General features: G+C 37.9%; 1 protein-coding gene across 7 annotated transcripts in view; it reads left to right on the plus strand.

Annotated features, from left to right (window-relative positions):
* The window catches only part of ARAP2 (ArfGAP with RhoGAP domain, ankyrin repeat and PH domain 2), a 157,501-nt gene that overhangs the window by 19,666 nt on the left and 117,820 nt on the right, over positions 1-20,015 (plus strand). For all 7 annotated transcript variants that reach the window (XM_084900314.1, XM_084900310.1, XM_084900315.1 and 4 more), the window contains 4 exons: positions 5,018-5,076; positions 6,672-6,748; positions 7,845-7,936; positions 9,671-10,024. In XM_084900314.1, the coding sequence (XP_084756440.1) occupies positions 5,018-5,076; positions 6,672-6,748; positions 7,845-7,936; positions 9,671-10,024 (582 nt within the window). The remainder of the gene's footprint in view (positions 1-5,017; positions 5,077-6,671; positions 6,749-7,844; positions 7,937-9,670; positions 10,025-20,015) is intronic.

Consider the following 20,015-nt stretch of genomic DNA (forward strand, 5'->3'; position numbering starts at 1 on the left):
ATATTTGCAAGAGAAAACATGACAATTTATAAGGACTTTTAATTTCAGTAACTCCCATTAGAACAGCCACTCTTTGAGGGCAAGAGGCCCTAATTTGTCTGTCTTCCTTGGTATCCCTAGTGCCAATCGCTATTTGTAGTACTTATTAGGAAATCAGTAACCATAGTGTCATTTATTAGGTGCTACATTGGAGTATAATTCTCTGTGGGTTATCTAATTCTCACAATGGCCCGGTAAAGTAGCTAATACTTATACATCTTCTTACGAGGTAACTGAGTCTGACGAGGTTAATTTTCCTAGGATCCCAAGGATAGTGAACTGGATTTCATTCCAGTAAATCTGACTTGTATGTAGAGGTATACCTTATGGCCGTGGTCTGCAAACTGCGGCTCTCGAGCCACATGCAGCTCTTTGGCCCCTTGAGTGTGGCTCTTCCACAAAATACCAAGGCCTGGGCGAGTGTATTTTGAAGAAGTGGCATTAGAAGAAGTTCAAGTTTAAAAAATTTGGCTCCCAAAAGAAATTTCAATTGTTGTACTGTTGATATTTGGCTCTGTTGAGTAATGAGTTTGCTGACCACGGCCTTAGGGATATTGCAGGTTCATTTCCAGACTATCCCAATATAGTGAGTCAAATTCTTTTTGTTGTTGGAGGGTCTTACCTTCAATTTGTAAAAAGAAAAAAGGCAACATCGGTGGAGTTGAAAAAGCTAAGTGCGATGAAACAAGGTATGCCTGTATAAGAATTGGGATATAATTTAAGAACGTAGAAGGGAACTAACTTTGGTATGACCCATTAGCTTTAAAAAATTTTGCTAATTTTAAACAAAGTAACCTGAGAAGGGCTTACTGTGAGTTACACACATTTAAAATTGCATCTTTGCCAGAACAAAATCCTTTTGGGAGCCATAAGGGTAACTTTAGATAAACATTTGGCTTTAAAGTTTTAAGTAAGAAGTGCTAGTTTTCATAAATTGAGAGGCTTGTTATGCCCATTATGACCATGAGCCCTTGAAAATGAGAATTGAAATAATGTTAACATTGGTTGGAAATAACTTGGTAGCTGCCTTACAGCCAGATTACCTGTTGTAACCTTTCTTTTCTTTGATTATGGCAGTAAGTGGTAGTTACTCATTTGTGGTGCTTAAATCATAAAAGAGAAAGTAGTTATTTTCGGACTTTACTGTTTATTTTTACTTGTGGTCCTCACCAGAATTGCAACTAGTAATTGCAAATTAAAAAAAAAAAATACAATTTGACATTTAGAATAAAATTGTGGATTCTGTACACTGAGATTCCAATCAAATAACATCTAAATGACATTTAGTATATTCCTTGATGTATCAAAAATATTTTTTTTTTTGTGGCCAGTACTTCCATCTAATTCTTCACAAATTAAACTTCTCATGTAACTGCTTTTCTGAGGTGAAGCCCTCTGTGTTCCCCCTTTATCTATCCAGTTGAATCTCGTCACAATGATTGGTTTTCCTCTGCCTTGGGCATTTTCCATCAGTTCCTGTTCCTTTTCTTTGGACAGTTGGGTGGTGCCATGGTGAATAAGGAATCTCAAGATCTCTTATAAACTTCTGCCTCTTGAAGGAGAGGTTAGGACTAGGCTGGGAGAGCCAGTTTCTTCCTTATTATCTTCACTTGGAGCTCTTCCTAGCGCTGGGGAAACCTCCCAGCAGAAGCCAGTCCAACCAGCTGTCATTTCCATAGGTGTGTCCTGGGATCCTTATGGGAAGATTCTCCACAGTGCTCTAGGCAAGAAGCAACAGGTATCTTTCTTATCCTCCCAGTTGAATGATTTTATACATCTTGCATGCAATTATTTTTTCCTTGGCACAACTCAAGGAGCCTTCTCTTTTAGGTGTTTTGCCTCTGAATTTTTTGGGGGACGGGAAAGGAAGGACGCAGAGAGGTCTTTGGGGAGGAGGATAGCATGGTGATTGGAGAATATCTATTATATTACAACTTAGCCTAAGACCGAGGCTAAGTGGCTGTTTGAGGGCTTTTCAAAAGTTTGAAATCTAGCCCTAGCTGGTTTGGCTCTGTGGATAGAGTGTCGGCCTATGGACTGAAGGGTCCTGGGTTCTATTCTGGTCAAGGGCACATGCCCAGGTTGTGGGCTCCATCCCCAGTGTGGGGTGTACAGGAGGCAGCTGATCAATAATTCTCTCTTATCATTGATGTTTCTCTCTCTCTTTCTCCCTCTCCCTTCCTTTCTGAAAGCAGTAAAAAAAAATCCTAGATATTTTTGCTAGATGTACATGTATTTTTGTAAGCAAAAAATAACTTTACACTATAATAAAGAATAAAAAGCATTAATTTGAGCAAAAGCAGTTGCAGCTCTGGAGATACTGATTTAGGTAGTAACCTCAATTGTATTCCACCAAGAGTAAGGGGAGGCGGTCTTTTACATTCAAAGTTTTCAACCAAGTAGGTCCATTTTATGTACATGAGATATCCAAATTTAAACCCTTTTATCGGTCCAAATCTCAAAATCCTTTTTGGTTGGCACTATGCATTCTGATTGGTCATTATGGCATAGTTCTGATTGGACTTGATAGGTCTTTGTTCATTGGTCCAAAGATAAAACTAGGAACTCCTTTTTAATTCAGTTCTATAATGACCTGTACTCAGCCTTTTAGTTAGTCTGTTATGAATTGTAAGAACTGAAATTTCTTTTTAGACAAACATTCTGTGAAATGATGGACACTTTATGGTCCATAAATGATTATTTTTTGGTGTGTCTGCCTCACTTAAGCAATAGGTAAGTGTAAATTATAAAGAGAGATTTTTGACATTAATTAACCTGTGTGCCACTGCTTTCCTTGGCAATTTTAGTGACTAAAAATATGTGAAAAAATAGCTTTGGTAGGTATGATGGGAATTCTCTTTGATGATCAGCTGTTCTTTTGCAGTTATTCTATGTTGGTGTTTCATTTAGTATTTTTAAGATTTGTCTGCATTGATGCACATGATTTTGTGCAATAACTCCTGTGTAGTATTTTATTAAAAGAAATAAACCTATTTTTCTACTAGGTTGTTGACACTTTTTCATTATTACAGATGAAGTGTGTTCATTCTCTTAAGGGCTTTAAAAGTTTACCAGGAGGGCCGAAACCAGTTTGGCTCAATGGATAGAGCATCGGCTTGGGAACTGAAGGGTCCCGGGTTCGATTCTGGTCAAGGGCATGTACCTTGGTTGTGGACATATCCCCAGTAGGGGGTGTGCAAGAGGCAGCTGATGGATGACTCTCTCTCATCGATGTTTCTAACTCTCTATCTCTCTTCCTCTCTGTACAAAATCAATAAAATATATATTTTTTAAAAAATAAAAGTTTACCTGAAGGATCAACCATTATTTTCTCTAATCTATAATAATAAAAGCATAATATGCTAATTAGACTGAATAGCCAAATGACCTTCTAGACGTCATTCCGGACGTCTTTCTAGATGACCTTCCAGATGAAACTGTGGTGGTGGAAGCTGAGGCAGAGGCAACCACAGTGATGGGTGGGGGCCAAGGCAGAGGCGATTAGGGGTGATCAGGCAGGCCGGAAAGTGGTTAGGGGTGATCAAGCAGGCAGGTGAGCAGTTAGGGTCAATCAAGTGGGTAGGCAGAGTGGTTAGGGATGATCAGGTAGGCAGGCAGAGGCAGTTAGGGATTATCAGGCAGACAGAGTGGTTAAGGCGATCAGACAGGTGGTTAAGGCAATCAGGCAGGCAGGCAGAGGGGTTAGGCGATCAGGCAAGGAGGCAGGCGAGCGGTTAGGAGCCAATGGTCCCAGATTGTGAGAGGGATGTCTGCCTGTTTAAACTGGCAGTTGGATATCCCCCAATGGGTCCCGGATTGGAAAGGGTGCTGAGAGACCCTCCCCATTGTGCACCAATTTCATGCACTGGGCCTCTAATAAAAATACTCCTCCTTCTCTGTTTTCCTTAACAGTTTATGTAGAATTTGTGTTATCTTTTTTCCTTAAACATTTGGTGGATTTCCTCAGTAAAATATCTGGACATAGAGTTTTTTGTGGGTAGGTGACTAATTACTAAACTCAATTTCTCTAATAGAGGGATATCAAGATTTTCTGTGTATTCTTGTGTCATATTTGCTAATTTGTATCTCAAGGAATTTTTCAATATTATCTTATTTATTGGCATAAAGTTTTCTTAGTAATCTGTAGTTATCCTTTTCTTGTCCGTAGGATTTGTAGTGATGCTTCCTTTTTCATTCCAGATATTGGTAATTTATATCTATGTCTCTTTTTTATTTTTCCTTCTCTGAGGTTGATCAATTTTATTGATCATTTCAAAGAACTAGATTTTGGTAACAGTCACTTAAATTTTGTTCATATTCTATTTTATTGATTCCTGCTCTTTCATCATTATTATTATTAACTTGCTTGTAGTTACTTGGACAGATAAGTGTATAAGGACAGTGCCCAGACCTTTACATTTAGAGGGAAAACTAGATAGAAGTCTTTCATATTGTGGTAGGTATTCATTATCATCTGCTTCTACAGTGTTTTCCTCTGGCTTGCTGTTAGGTTGTATACTAATTGCTTGTAAAGTCTCTCCCCCAAGACTATAAGATCTTTGAGAAAAAAAGGTCTTGTGTATTCTGATATTGTGCTCATAGAGCCAGGCAGGCTTTTTATTCAGTGTGATAAAACAAATGACAAAAACACGTACATATATACTGAAATCTAGTTAGAAAAATTGTTTCTCAGATGGGTATGGATGGGGTTATGAAATTGCTTTATGTTCATACCAGCATTGGGCAAATAGGTTTGCTTTTGCCATTTATGAATAGGAGAAACACTTGTACAATTCTTTGAAATCTCTTCCTTTATGCTATTCAGAAAAACACATTTGTGGGAATTGGCCCGTTCTGTTTATTTAAAATCAGATTTACTTTTGAATACCTGTTTTGCTAACTAAAAGAATGTATGTCTCTATAAGTAATCCTTTTACATATCTATTTTAACCTATCATATTTCCCCCTTTCCTTTAAGCTATTTCCGTGAGAGAAGAAATGGTGCTACCTCAACTGGAAAATCTGTGACACAGCACAGTGAGTCTTAGCATTTCAAGTCTCTGTAAATCATTAGCACTCGTTTGATGGATTGAAATGTGTTTAAATCATGATGGAGAAGGCAGCCCACCTGGAGAACAGGGACTAATGGGAACACTCCCTGCTAGGGTTCATACACTTCAGACACCTTTAAAAGTGAGTGAATGAGAGACAATAATAGACACACAGACACCTGGAAATTTGCACATGGTGATGTAAAAAGATTTTTTTAAATACAGGCTTCATTTATCCTTAGCCACAGTTGAAGGCATTTAACTGAATTAAGTGGTTTCTGACAGTTTGAGTTACAGAGCATAGATTATGGAAAGTAATTTTTGCCATGGTAACAGGAAAGGGCTGACATCGCTCTGGTGGATTGATCATTGACAAGGGCTTTTCTTTCTTTCTGAAAAGTCTGTTTTCACAAGTTCAGGAGCATTCAACAATAAGATGGCAAACAAATACTTGCTACTGAGCTGTTAAAAATCATTTTGCCCTATCAGAAAATGAAAGTGTTGAGAATTCTTTCTTGTAGATTGGTGCAATTCAAAGATGGTAGCAGTTCTTTTAAAATGATTTATTTACAGATGTATCAGTAGCTATGGAATCAGAAGGATTATATTAAGTGGATTCTGGTATTTTGAGTCCTATAACATCTAGTTGTTCTGCTAGTGAATTTTTAATAATTACTTATTGAAAGTTATAATAGAATACCATTCTCTTATTTATGCCTGGTGCATGAAAATTTGTGCATTTGGGGTGGGTGCCTCAGCCCAGCCCTCACCCTCTTCCAATCCAGGGTTCCTCGGGGGATATCCATCTGCTTGCTTAGGCCTGTTCCCTGGGGGATCGGGCCTAAGCTGGCAGTCAGACATCCCTTTAGCAGCCCTGTTGGACATCCTTAGTGCTGCTGAGGAGGCGGGAGAGGCTCCTGCCACTGCTGCTGCTCTTGCAGCTGTCATCCCTGCTTATGGCTGAGCAGAGCTCCCCTGTGGGAGCGCACTGATCACTATGGAGCAGCTTCTGCATTGAGCATCTTCCCCCTGGTGGTCAGTGCGTGTCATGCAACTGGTTGTTCCTGTTAGTTCCACAGTTAGGGTCAATTTGCATATTACCCTTTTATTATATAGGATTAACATTAAAAATGGCATCATACTGTGGGAAGGGGCTGTGGGTAAAGGTTGAAGAGGTATGGGGGGAAACAATGATGGCAAAAATAAAATAAAGAAAAAAAGGTCACCATGACAATTTCTGTTGTATACAGTAGGAAATGTACTTGGTTATATTAATGTAGATCTTAGAGGTTAGCAAGGACAGATAGATCTGACACACCACACTTTAATAAATAGTAAAGTTTTACTATTGTACAAGTGAGGGGTATATATAGTGAGTGCTACATCATGAAGTCCATTTGATGCAGACTATATTGAGTGAGTTTATTTATTTGGGGGTAAGAATTATGAGCATAATTTTGGACTCTAAAAAATAAAACTTAAGTTGTGATACTGCTTTAAGATAAACACATGCCTTTTTAAAAAAACAATAATTCTCATTATTTACATCTTTTCATTTTCATCTTATAATTTCTCCAAAAGATTCAAATGAGGAGAATTCATCTTCCATCTTTCCTTATGGAGAGACCTTTCTCTTCCAGAGACTAGAAACTGCCAAGGTTTGTTCCATTCATTTTAATTTTTTTTTCATATTATTTACTCTTCTGTTTATATTTGCTGCTTCATTTTCCTATATGCTGTTTGAAGACTGTTAGGTTGAAAAATGAAATTTTCAGTCAGTAAAATTCTATTCTGTAAAATCATGATAAAATTTTATCTTTAAATATATATTACGGAAGCAAATTTTCAGTTTGATTTAAAAAATAAGGGTTAGTGTGTGTTCAAACTTTTGTGCAAGAGAAGTTACCGTATTTTTCGGATCATAAGACGCACTTTTTTCCCCCCAGAAGTGGGGGGAAAAAGTCCCTGCGTCTTATGGTCCAAATATAGCCTACACATATACTGTAAAAAAAAAGTTTTTTTACTTGCCCGGCTCTGTGTGGTCTCTGTGTGCTTGCCCGGCTCTAAAATGGTTTAAATGCTGCTGTTTACTTTACACGGTTGATTACATGTGTTTATGACTGTGATGTTGGGTTTTAATGCACATAAAATATTTTAGGACACTATTTGTTTCAGAATCTTTTTTTCTTCATTTCCCTTCTCTAAAAACTGGTGCGTCTTATGGTCCGGTGCGTCTTATGGTCCGAAAAATACGGTACTTTAAAAAAGAAAAAAAAAATCATAAAAAACAAAAGCGAACAACTGCTCCCCACCCTTCCCGCTTGTGATTTGCATTACACCCACATACAGACTTCTGGTCAGTTACATATCTTAACTATTCCGTTTTAGTCTTTTCTCCTCAGTATCTATACACTTTGCTACTTTATTTCTTGGTCATGATAAAAAAAAGAAGTTAGAAGACAAAAAATATTGGGAAAGTAAAAGTAACTAAATTTTACTCTTGGTTAGCATATTCTAGTTTTGTTTGTTTTTTTCTTCTCGAAATGATGAGTTTCTAATAATTGAAACTTGTTCTTGAAAAAGACATCCAAATGCTACCGTTTAATGTAGTCTTCCTAACTAGATTGTTTTTACTGAAAATTGATCTAAGCAATTAGATATTTGGTTTATAAAAATTAAGCCCAGATAGTGTGGATCTTTCTAGAATATTGAAACCCTAAAAAAACTGTATGTATTTTTTTTTTTTTTTAATAGAAAAAGTCTATAAGGAATGAATTTTGGGCCCATGAAGAAACACTCAAAGGAAAAGCAGCAACTGAAAGAAACTCCTTTTTTGTCAATTCAAGGTATGAAGTCATGACTAATCATGATGAATTCTTTTAAATTAAATGTTACACAATGTTGACTTCTTGCTCATATTATGTTTCTAAGAAAATAGTTTACATTGGTAAGTTCAAATCTTTTTTGATATTTTTTTCCCATTAATTTTTAGAGAGTGGAAGGGAGGGAGGAGAGAGAGAGAAACATCCTTATGAGAGAGAGACATCTATTGGTTGCCTTCTGCCCCTGCTCTGACTGGGGCCAAGGATCGAACCTGTAACCCAGATACATGCCCTTCTCCAGGCACTGATCCTTAGAACCCATTTGTGCATGGCCCGGTGCTCTAGCCAGTGAGCCACACCACCTAGCACATAAAATCTTTTTTTTTTTTTTTTAATGTGTCAATAGCAGAACTCACTTTAATAATTCAATTTAGAGTCTGTAAATAAAGTGTGTTCTGTGACAGATTACTTTGGTTTTCCTCTAATTTGAAACCACTCTCCCTTTTCCAATGTGGCAAATTTGTGGTGACTCCGATTGCAGTTTAAGGATTAGAAGAAGTTAGTTAATATGAAGTGGAAAGGAGCAGTGCAAAAAACTCTATGTGAGTTTTCACAAATGTAACTTAGTATCTTTTTATTAGAAGTTCAGCATTGACAAGTGGCTTGACGTTATCCACTTATTTGGATCACACATGGAATTAATCAGAATTTCTAAAGCTCCAACTTAAATTTTATTTTTCAGCTCTATTAGGACTTGGTATACTGGTTCATTACTTAACATTTGTTTTATCTTCTATTTTATCCTTCTTTTTTCTGAAGGCTAACACTGTTGTGGGTTTCCCTTCTATACATTGAAACTAAATGTAAGGAAAATACTAAAACGTAAGGAAGATACTAAAATACTAGTTAGCAAGCACTTGATATGACCCTCTTATAAAGCATAAAGTGAAGGGGCCAAGCTAAGTCATTCTTTAAGGAAGTGCTGGTTTTTAGAACACTGTGTCCAGAAGACATTGAACCCCTAAACATATGTTTTATTGATTAGAAAAAACCACCTTTATGGTTTATGGGTTTCATTATACACAAATTATTCAATGACTGTTTTGTCATTCCTGAAATGTATACCAATATGCTTAGCTATTATGAATGTGTTCCAGTAAATTTTAGATGCTACACAGTCCTGGCCTTTCTCATTTTCTAGCCAGCAGTGCTGTCTGCTTCTTCCTCATTAGTGTTGCAGAATAATACGAAAGCTCTCCTCAGTCAGCAGCACTCCCTGTCCTATTACATGGTAATGGAACATGGGGTCCTGGGAGTGGAGAGTCACAGAAGAGGCAACGAGTTTTGAAGAAAGATCTCCAAAAACATAAGTTAGTCGTTCATGTTGTTGTCCAGGGACCAGATGTGGGCACTCAATGGTGCTGGTGCAGATGTTTACATTTTGTTGCAAAGAATACAGCCAGTCTCCATCCTTACCACCTGTACCCAACTCCCCAAATAAACAGATAGGATTAAATGATCCACAAGAAAAAAATATATACTACTTCTAGTAGTGTTCAAATAGGTCTTAGGATAATGAGAGATTTGTATTTAATTTTCTTAGAAGAATTTTAAAAATTATCAGGTGGATTAATTGAATGCTAAGATTTTCCTGGTTTTAAACTCCTGCAATGGATTGTTGATAAATGTAAAAAAAATGACCGATGGCTTAAATGACATAAGCACTTTGGAATGTTTACACTATTCTTTTCCCTTTAGTATATATGATAACAGGAAAGAGAATGTAAGTGAAGACAAAGTGGAGGATATTTGGATACCTCGAGAAGACAAAAACAATTTTCCGACTGGTTGTGCTGCAGATTCAGAATATTCAACAGTAGAAGAATGCTTTCAGAGTTTAAAAAGAAAAAATTCAAAGGCATCTAAAACCAGGACTCAGAAAGTATTGAACTTGGACCCTGTTAATAGGCACAGTTATCCCTTAAGCTCAACAAGTGGAAATGCTGATTCATCAGCCCTTTCCTCAAGTCCAATATCTCCTTATGCTTGCTTTTATGGATCGTCTGCAAGGAAGGTTAAATCGGGATGGCTAGACAAACTCTCTCCTCAAGGGTATGTACTTATTTATTTTAATAAGTAGCATATTTTCAAAAATTCAAGTTTATCCACTTCTAAACCTGCTAGGTTTCTACTGGCCCTCTCCTTCATCCCTCCTCACCATGCATACAGGTAGTTTTTCTGGACTTTCAACATGCTTTTGCAAATGCTATTGTTTAGACTTAAGAGAAGCCTGTGGAATGTGCTAAATTGAATGAGGGGTTAAGGTGCTGAAAAGCAGATTAAAACTGGTAGTTACAATTTCACCTCTAGAAAGTTAGTTTCTAACTTTGCACCAAAATTTACTATTGTGTCCTAATTTGTAGCAAAAAAAAGCAACACAGATTGATTTAGTGTTACTCAGGCCACACTTTGGCTTTTGCACATCTCATAACAGTGTTCTGTTTGGGAATACAAGGCTTATTGTAGTTAAGAGAAAACCCATCATGGTTAGATTTTGGGCTTCACTGTTATTGATATACTAGAGGCCTGGTGCACGAAATTCATGCATGGGGAGGGGGTGTCCCTCAGCCCAGCTTGCATCCTCTCCAATCCGGAACCCCTTGGGGGATGTCTGACTGCCGGTTATCCCTCTTGTAATCTGGAACCGCTGGCTCCTAACCACTTGCCTGCCTACCAGTTTGATCGCTGCCAAACTTCTTCCCTGTCAGCCTCATGGCCCCCAACTGTCCTCCCCTGCTGGTCTGATCGCCCCTAACTGCCTCTGCCTTGGCCCCCACCACCATGGCTTTGTTCAGAAGGAAGTCAGATGGCAGGAAGATGTCCGGTCTCTCAGTCTAATTAGCATATCACCCTTTTATTAGTATAGATTGTTTTGTTTTTCGTATGTTGCTCAGAAGGTCAGAGTCCCTTGAATATTATACTTTCAAAACAGACTTGTCCTTTTTGTTTACGAAGAAACTTCTGTCCCTTAAGCATTTTATAGTAAGCATTTAGAGAAATCTTTGGGGAGGGATTATGTTTTAATTAGAATGGCTCTCTGGCATCTTGATTTTGGATGTCTTTTTGCAATATTTATTTGAAATGTTCCTCATGAATCATTAAGTTATTTTTGGATTATACCTCTTCTGTTTAAGTAATGAATGTGGTGGATCTCCACAATGTGCAGGTTTTCTCTGCTGTTCCCCTTCCCCATCCCCCACAAATGTTCCTCATTTCCAGAAGACCTTGATTTGACCCGGAGTAAATTTTATTAGCAAATAATTACCAGAAGAATTATCAGTTGCTCAGTGGGAGCAGGTGTGGCATCTTTTAAGAAAGCCAAAAGACCCCCCCAACGCTTTCATGGCTTTTAATTATATGGTTAACATTTCATATGATTGCATCCTTTTAGCAAATGAGACGTTGAATAAACCAAAGCCAAAGTACTTCTTGTACCAAATGCTTTGTCTCTCTTCTTCCTGGTTACATTAGTATGATAGAGTAGTCAGCTGTGTCTATTTTTCATCAGTCATCAGTGTTATTGGTAAATAGCAGACGTATGAGTCAGCACTGGTGGGATGAAAACAGTGAGCTCGCATGTTCTCAGATCTTTCATTTCTGTAACATGAAGTGTTCAGGGAGATCCGAGTGGGCTTTCAGAAAATCACCGGGAGGTTTTGCAGACTCTGGGTACAGAGCCCTTAGCAGCCATGGTTTCCTGCATACTCTCTGGTGGCACCTTGCTCTTTACAGGGTTGGCATGTTTATGCTCCAGGCACAGTGAGAAAGCGTTACCATTACTGGCTGCCCGAGGGTCTGGTGGAGCATTTCTCCCCTCTCTTTGTCAGAACTCTGGCGTTTCATTCTTTCTCTTCTGAGTCAGCCTAAGGTTAGAAGCTGTCAGTTTTCTAGATTTATCTCTCTCCATTTCAGGAGAAATAATTGAGTTTTCTGGCTTAAACCGTGTTCTTCCAAATACCAAAAGGAGTGGACATAGGCAAGTAAACAAAGCAGCTTGTTATATCACCAAGACATTAAAAAAAAAAAAAAAATGTCTCCATGATTATATAGCCACAACTGGAAAGAAACAGTGTGTAGCTGACCAAGAAGCATGTATTAGACCAGAAGTAGAATTTTCCCTTTTCCTAATTAGATTCTGGCCATTAGGAGGGTGTTTAAGACGCTCATGAGTTAGACAGTGGATACCTGCCCATTCCTTTTGCAGAGGTTCCCGAGCTGTGCTTAACTCATGGTCACATGTTGCTTTGGTGCAGGTGGCACTGATTTTGATGACATTCTGAATTCCAAGAGAGAAGGTATTAGCAAACTTTTTTCTGTAAATGGTCAGATAATATATATTTTAATCTTTACAGCCACGTGATCTTTATGGGATATCAGCAACTCAGCAGTTGCAGCGTGAAAGCAGCTATAGAGAATACGGAAGCCAATGAATGAGGCCTTTTCAATGAAACTTTATTTATAAACACAGATAATGCGCCAGATTTGGCCTGTGAGCCATAGAGGCACAAAACAGATTAGATGGTTGGCTAAAATCTTATATCATCTTCTTCCATCTCCCCTGGGTCCCAAACAGAAAATTATAACCTGATACATCACAAAATAGAGAAACCCCTTTCTAGTGTTCTGCAAAACTAGAATAAGAAGCAGGATCCCCCTCATGGACCTTTGCACTTGTTCTTTCTTCCTGGAATGCTCTTATCCAGAGAGTAATAGGGCTTGCACTGTACCCCTCTTAAGTGCTTGCTGTAATGTCTGTCTCCTTTGCTTTGAGGCCCTGAGCACCAAATTTAAAGTTATCACTGCCCCTCCCCTACCACTCCATTACTCCCTTAGTTACTTTAGTTTTCTCTGTGTGACTCTATACTAGATGACTTACTTATTTCATACTTGTTCCCTGGGGACAGCATCTAGATTGGCTTTTGTTTACTGCGGTATCCTTAGTAAACCACAATGTGGCACGTGATATATTCTTTAATTTTTATTGTTGACAGAATCAGTAAAAAAAAAGAAAACTAGCATTAGACATTATTGTTTCTCTACATTTTTCTAGGAATTTTGTATAACTGAACCCCTAACACTGTTGAAAATCTGCAGGTGCCATTGATGGTGTTGGTGTACATTTCCAGAGCAGTGGCCTCTCAGTGTTCTCCTTATACTTCTGTTTGCTCCCTGGAGACACTTACGTGTGTTGTCAAAACACAGTTTAAAAATAAATAGCCACACTCAGTTATCCTTCTCCAAATATTGTTTGAAACTGTTCTCAGTCATGAGTGACATTAAACAAAATAAATTCATAATCTGGATTTAATTCACATGGTTGAGTATCTATTTGCTTTTGAAATGGAAATGCCAGTTCTGAATTAATGAACAGTATGGAAAAAAAACAAAACAAACACACCGCCAAATTTTTAGTATTAAAATAATTCTGTAACATTATGCAACTGAAGAAACACTGAGCCCGGCTGGCCTGGCTCAGTGGTTGAGCATCAACCTATGAACCAAAAGGTCATGGTTTGATTCCCGGTCAGGGCATATGCCCAGGTTGCAGCTCTATCCCCAGTGTGAGGTGTACGTGGGGTGGGAGGTTGATTGATGATTCTCTCTCATCATTGATGTTTCTGTCTCTCTCTTACTCTCCCTTCCTCTCTGAAATCAATAAAAAATGAATATATTCTAAAAGAAATACTGAAACATTTCTAGTTGAGCTTAAATTTTAAAATATTTAAAATTTGAATGATACTATATAATAAAAGGCTAATGTGCAAATTGACCAAATGGCAGAACGAGATCAGTTGCTATAAAGTGCACTTAGCAGCAGAGGACAGACACTCAAAGCAGGAGCTGCCCCCTGGTGGTCAGTGCGCTCCGTCAGGGGGAATGCCTCTCAGCCAGAAGCCAGGCTCACAGGTGGTGAGTGCAGCAGTGGTGGCGGGAACCTCTTCCGCCTCCACAGCAGTGCTGAGCAGTCAGTGGTACATCCCCCCAAAACTCCAGGACTGCAAGAGGTGCAGGCTGGGCTGAGGGCTGAATTTTGTGCTCCAGGCCTCTAGTCTAATTATAATGTAGCTTGATACTATTGGTTTACAAACTTTTATGGAATAAACTTGATAGAAGGTTGAACTTGAGTCTGTTATTACAACTAGGGCAAGCAGATGAAAAACTTAATAAATGGTACCTGTTTTAAAATATTGAGTTTAGAGGATATAAAACAAATATGCCCCATAAGCCTTTTCTAGCTGTAATTAATAAGCTCAAGCATTTCAGCAAATCTGAAAAGATGGAAAAATGAACAATTGAATATAATTTATTCTAGCATTTTCCAAATATGTAATTCAGAGGAAGAATCTGTGAGCTCTGTAAGGAGAAGGACGTGGTGTAATGTCTGTACCCTTTATGGGAGACGCACATATCGAAATAGCCAAGAATGTCTGGAATAAGGAGACTCTTTTGTCTTTAGTTTGCTGTTTTCTACTGATGTTTGTGTGCTCAGCATAATACACTGAACATATTTATAAAAAACTACAGTATATCTCCAGGAACTCATAGTTTACTTGGTAAGTTTTTTTGGGGGACTTCCTTACTTAGCTAAATTCTCTTTTTTAAAAAAAAATATTAATTTTTGAATCATGGAGAAGCATTGTGTGGTTATGAAAATCTGAGCAGCAGAAGCTGAATTTGTGAAGCTCATTCAGCAATTTGAATGTGCTCTAGTTTAAGAATTTATGGAGGAATGCAAAGGTAAGTGAGATGTGTGCAGTCCTTTTGTGTGTCTTCCATTTAGGCAATTAAATATAAAACAGAAAGGCAGAGTATACTAATAATGGCACAGACAGGTCAGGGCCATAGAGTACAGAATTGTGCGGTTACAAAGGGATTGCTGAGAAAACATTTCTTCCAAGACCTTGGCCGGAGAAGTAGCAGTTCAGTTGGTCTTTGGAAAATGGACACATTTTGAACTGGCATTTTCAGACTAAATGCTTTCTGGCTAGGAGGAGAGGAAGGTCACTGACTTGGGGTGATACCTGGGGGGGTCTGCGGTATGTGAGATGGCTAGCAGGGGTAAGCTCGGGTTATTTATGGGAGATGCAAGGTTGGGCACTCGGAAGAATAGGGAGAGACTGCCAGTGACTTGCATGTTCTGATTGGACAGAGGACTCGGGGCAAAGCCAATGGCCAAATACCAAGACAAGGCCAAAGCCCACACAGTGGCTAGGCGTCAGATCACCCAGAAGCCGGTGGCTCATGTTAAATATAGGGATTCTAGAATTCTTGATACTTTGATATTGGACTTCCTGTGCCAAAATGCTTATAAAATACAGCTTTTTCATTTCTGGGAAGTTTCTTTAATTGAACTTTTGAACCTATTTTTGTATTTTGTTATCCTATATTTAATATGGAAAGCAGTTTTTTACTGTTGACTGTTCTTTTTATAGTATGCTGTTATTGTTCCATGAATACAATGTATTCTCTGAATTTCTCTGAGGATATTAATATTTTTTTTTTCAAGTTTTCTTCTCCAGTTGAGTCTGTTTCTTTTTTTGGGAGGGAGAGGTTCATTCCCATCTTTTACCTTAGAGATGTTTTCCTCAAATGTTTTGGGCTGTTCCTTTTTAAAGTGAAATATTACAAAGCTGATTGGAACAGCCTGTGATGGAGTATGGCTGTCTGTTTTTTATGAGATGATGCTCCTAGATCTTTACTAACATGTTTCCTTGGAGATTCCTCATGCCAGATCTTTTAAATGAATTCCCTTCTTGAGGGTGATAAAACGATAAACAACTTTTTTGTAACTTAATAGGGAAAGTGGACTTTGAGTATAAATATTTATGACACAAACTTTCATTAGTTTTGTTTTTTATTTTTATTTATTGGAGTGACATCTACACTAATAAAAGATAAATATGCAAATTGACTGTACCTTCTTGGAGCCCACCAGCCAAACAGGAGTGGGTATGCAAATTAACCCAACAAAGGTGGGTTAATTTGCATAAGCAGGTGCTGAGTGGTCAGGGGCAGGTTGATGCAGGTGGTCCACACAGCCCCAGCAGCTCCAGGCCTCTGAGCAGCATGGGGAGGTAGGAAGGTGGAAAGGTGGCTCTGGGCCAGAGCAAAGACAGAAAGGCGGCTCCGGGCCGGAGCGAAGGTGGTGCTGGCAGCCAGGGACAGGAAGGCCCATTCTTGCACAAATCTTCATGCGGACAGTTGTATGATACATCGTCGTAAATTACATTGTGTGTTTACCACCAAAGTCAAACCTCCTTCTGCCACCATATATTTGACCCCTTTTACCCTTTACTCCTCCCCATCTCCCTTCCCTCCAGGAACCAGCATACTGTTATCTGTGTCTGAGTGTTTGTTTGTCTTGGTCCATTTTTTGCTTTCAGTTTTGTATCCTGCATGTGAGTGAGATCATATGGTTCTTGACTTTTTCTGCCTGGCTTATTTTGCTTAGCGTGATATTCTCAAGATCCATCCATGCTGTCACAAATGGCAGGATTTCATATCTTCTTATGGCTCGTAGTGTTCTCTTGTATATATGGACCACATCTTCTTTCTCTAATTATCTGCAGAAGGACACTTTGGCTATTTCCATGCCGTGGCCACCGTGAAGAATGCTGTGATTTTGCTGTTCTTAATACTGTCCCCTACCTTCAGCCCTGCCTTAGTCTCCCTGTGCAGAGCCCTGGGTGATCTTCCACATTGAAGAAACTGCCTGTCTGTTGAGGAAGGACAGTTTTCCAGCCCTGCACAGTGAGGGAGGGATACTGGGATGCAGTGAGAAAGGCACACGCCTCTTTAATTGCCTTTCAACAAATGTTTCTCTCCTCAGCACCCCATTGCCCTTCATAGTCACTTTCACAAGTGTCTCCACCTCCCAAGATTTTTCTGAGATTTTGTGGATAAATTGGTTTTCCTCTTGCTGTGATCAGTCGCAGGCTTAGCAGCCAGCTCTCTGAAGCCTCTAAGGCAGTTCCTGTCCTTGCTTCTGCTTTCCCAATTTCTAAATGTTGCTGCTACCATCTACTCTGGTCAGTGTTGGTTTGTAGGTATTTATTTTTATTTGCTTTTTTTATTGTTTGAAGTTTTCGGAGAAGTAGATTAAACAAGCTTTTAAGTGATCATCTTAATTAGAAACTGGTAAATGTTAGGTTTTTTTTAAAAAAAAAAATAGACGATGATGCCATAAAATAAAAAAGTGTGAATCTTCATGCCATATCATGTAAACACTAAGTTCTTTGTAAATATTGTAAACATTGGTATTCACACACACATATCCATGCTTTTTTTAATTGACTTTCCAGGGTCCTTTTAGCACATATTCATGTTTTATTGGCCTCAACTCAATTTTGGCTCATATAATCTTGGGAACTCTCACTTGGGTTTGTTTAAAAGTGAGGAAATGCATTATTCTATTCTAATAGAAAAGTGTTAGTGTTTTAGAGAAATATAACTCCTTGGATTTCTATCCATAAAATTCTTTATAACTAATACTGCATCATTAAAAGCCTCAGACTTAAAGTAATAATTAGGTAAAATAATAATTAACTAAGTAAAAATGAGTGAATATATCAATAAAAGTCTGTATTTTGGGTAATTATAGTGGTGTTTCAAAACATATTCAGCCTAGTAAGGGTTAGAGCAGAGAATAAGATACAATGAGCACATCATTCTATAGGATTAGGTAAACAAGGCCCATGAATCTGGTAAAGCATATCAGTATCTTTGTTCTTAAATATTTTGTAGGATGAGTGGGAAGTACTTCTGTGATGATTTAAGTGTCATGAGGAATAAAATCCATACATCTGACTTAGTGCTTTTGAGGTTCATTCCAGCGGGGTGAGAGTTGAAGGTGACAGTTTGGTAGCCTCTGCCACCTTGAATTGGTATCATTGGTTAGCAAGCTCATTTGATTTTGGGATTTTTTTTTTTAAGCTGTCAGATGTCATCTTAAAAAATTCTTCTGGCACTTAGGAGAGATTAAATAGAAGTGCCTCTGCGTGAGCACTTAATAAATACAGTTTTAATTGTATATGCACTGTTGTTAAAAAAAGAATTTTAAGACACATAATTTTGAGACAACAGAAACTGGCACCAGGTGGTAAGGAGTGTTTGTTTATGAAAGCCGCTGGAACTTTACACCCCCTGCCCTACCAGAGCTCCAGGGAAGAGTTTGTAGAAAATCCGTTCAATAACACTGCATAAGCCTTAGGAACTACTGTAAAAAATGCTTCTTAAAGAAATGTTTCCCTTTAGGACCCTAAACACAAAGTAGGATAAAACCTAGGCTAATATGTTTCTTGTCTGCTTTACCTTTTTTTTCCCCTAAAGGAATTCTGAAGGACTTCGTAAAATTATACTCACATATAAAAAAGGGTAGAGGTCAAATGTTATTGCTGCCGACAGGGATGTTCAGGATTTCGTGCTGTAAACTGTACTTGAGTCAGGCTTCAGTAGTGGTTAAGAGCACAGCTTGCCTGGGTTTGGCTCCCAGTTACTCTTTACTTAGGTGATGCAGGCAAATTATTAAACCTAGCAGTACCTCTGTGCCTCTAGCTGTAAAATGGGAATAATGATAGGTCTTATCTGATTATGTGGAGGATTCAATGAATGAGTAGTTGTGTATGGCTTGCAACAGTGCCTAGAACAAAGCACTGTGTAAGTGTTTGTTGTTTGTTCTTACCAAGGTCATTGTGCCAAATAAATTGCTAATTGACTAAGGCTTTAATATCTCTTCTCTGTGTAATAATTCATCCCTATTTCAGATCTAATTTGTGTTGTGTAGTTGTTGGAGAGTGGGAATTTTTGAGCATGCTTCCAGAGAGGCTGTGGACTATGTTCCAGACAGAGTTGTCAGTGCTGACACCAAGCCAGGCCTTCCCAGCATGTAGGCCTTTTTTCATAGAACACTGTCAGCTTTCTGAAGAACAGGATGACCCTGTGAATAACATGGTCCTCAATGGCATGACTCTGAAGTTACTTGGGAAAAACTATTTTGTCTTGGGTTACTTGCTCTGCAAAAACAGGATGTGGTTAAATGGGCTTAAAAGTGGTCCTGCACAAAGGGACGGGGCTGCTCTCTGGTTTCCCTGCATGGAGAATGGCGAGCAGTCACCCCGTTGCCCGGCCAGCTGGCTAATAAAGGCTCCCTAAATTTTAATTTGGTTTGGGCTCCAGTGGTCATTCACTCGCGTTCATTCCACAACATTATGATCAGTGATGTTGCATTTCATACCTTGTCTTTTTCTTTTTAACATTTACTAGCTGTTAAAAGGTATTTAAGGGAAAGACATAATTTATATTAGAGAAAATGTTTAAAGTACTTTAGCAGCCTCTAATTGTGTGTAGTAGATTAATTTTACATAATTCCAGTGGAATTAGTTACCTGATATTTAAAAGACTTTTATAAATACATGAGAGAAGTATTTATCCATTGCTCAGAAAAGATAATTCTTAGAACTTTAGTATTTACTAATATATTTATTGATTTAAAATTGTACATTGACATTTAGAAACACATCCTTCTTAAGCTATTTCTTTTAATATTTAGTTGAAATTTTGATTGATTTTTAGGGGTTCGCTAATCAAAGTTTCATTAGGTAAAAAGGGGAATAATGTTAAAAAGGATCTAAGTGTAAGTTCTTAATTAACCAATTATTAGAATTCACTATTAAAGTTTACATGCAGGAAATAACTAATTGAATGTTGACACATTTAATGAGCAAAGTAGGTTGTGTATATAAATTTAGTTTTAGAAACATCTTAAATTGACTAACTTGCATTTTAAATAGGAAATTATCAAATGAATACATTTTAAAGAATGTATTTTTAAAATGTTTAACTCTAAAATATATTTTAACATTGCAATGAAATTAAAATGATCATTTTTTTCCTATTTTCTGTAGTGTCTAATTTTTCTTTAATAATGAGGTAGTTTTATAGAGCTTTTTTTATAGTCATTTCAGGATCTGGTCTTTAGTATTTGAAAAAAAGAGAAAAAAAGGAAATTCAAGATAAAGTGTTTTAGTAATGTTTATTTTCTCTA

The sequence above is a fragment of the Pipistrellus hanaki genome (genome assembly GCF_964339955.1).
Source record: "Pipistrellus hanaki genome assembly, chromosome: 1".
Classification (NCBI taxonomy): domain Eukaryota; kingdom Metazoa; phylum Chordata; class Mammalia; order Chiroptera; family Vespertilionidae; genus Pipistrellus; species Pipistrellus hanaki.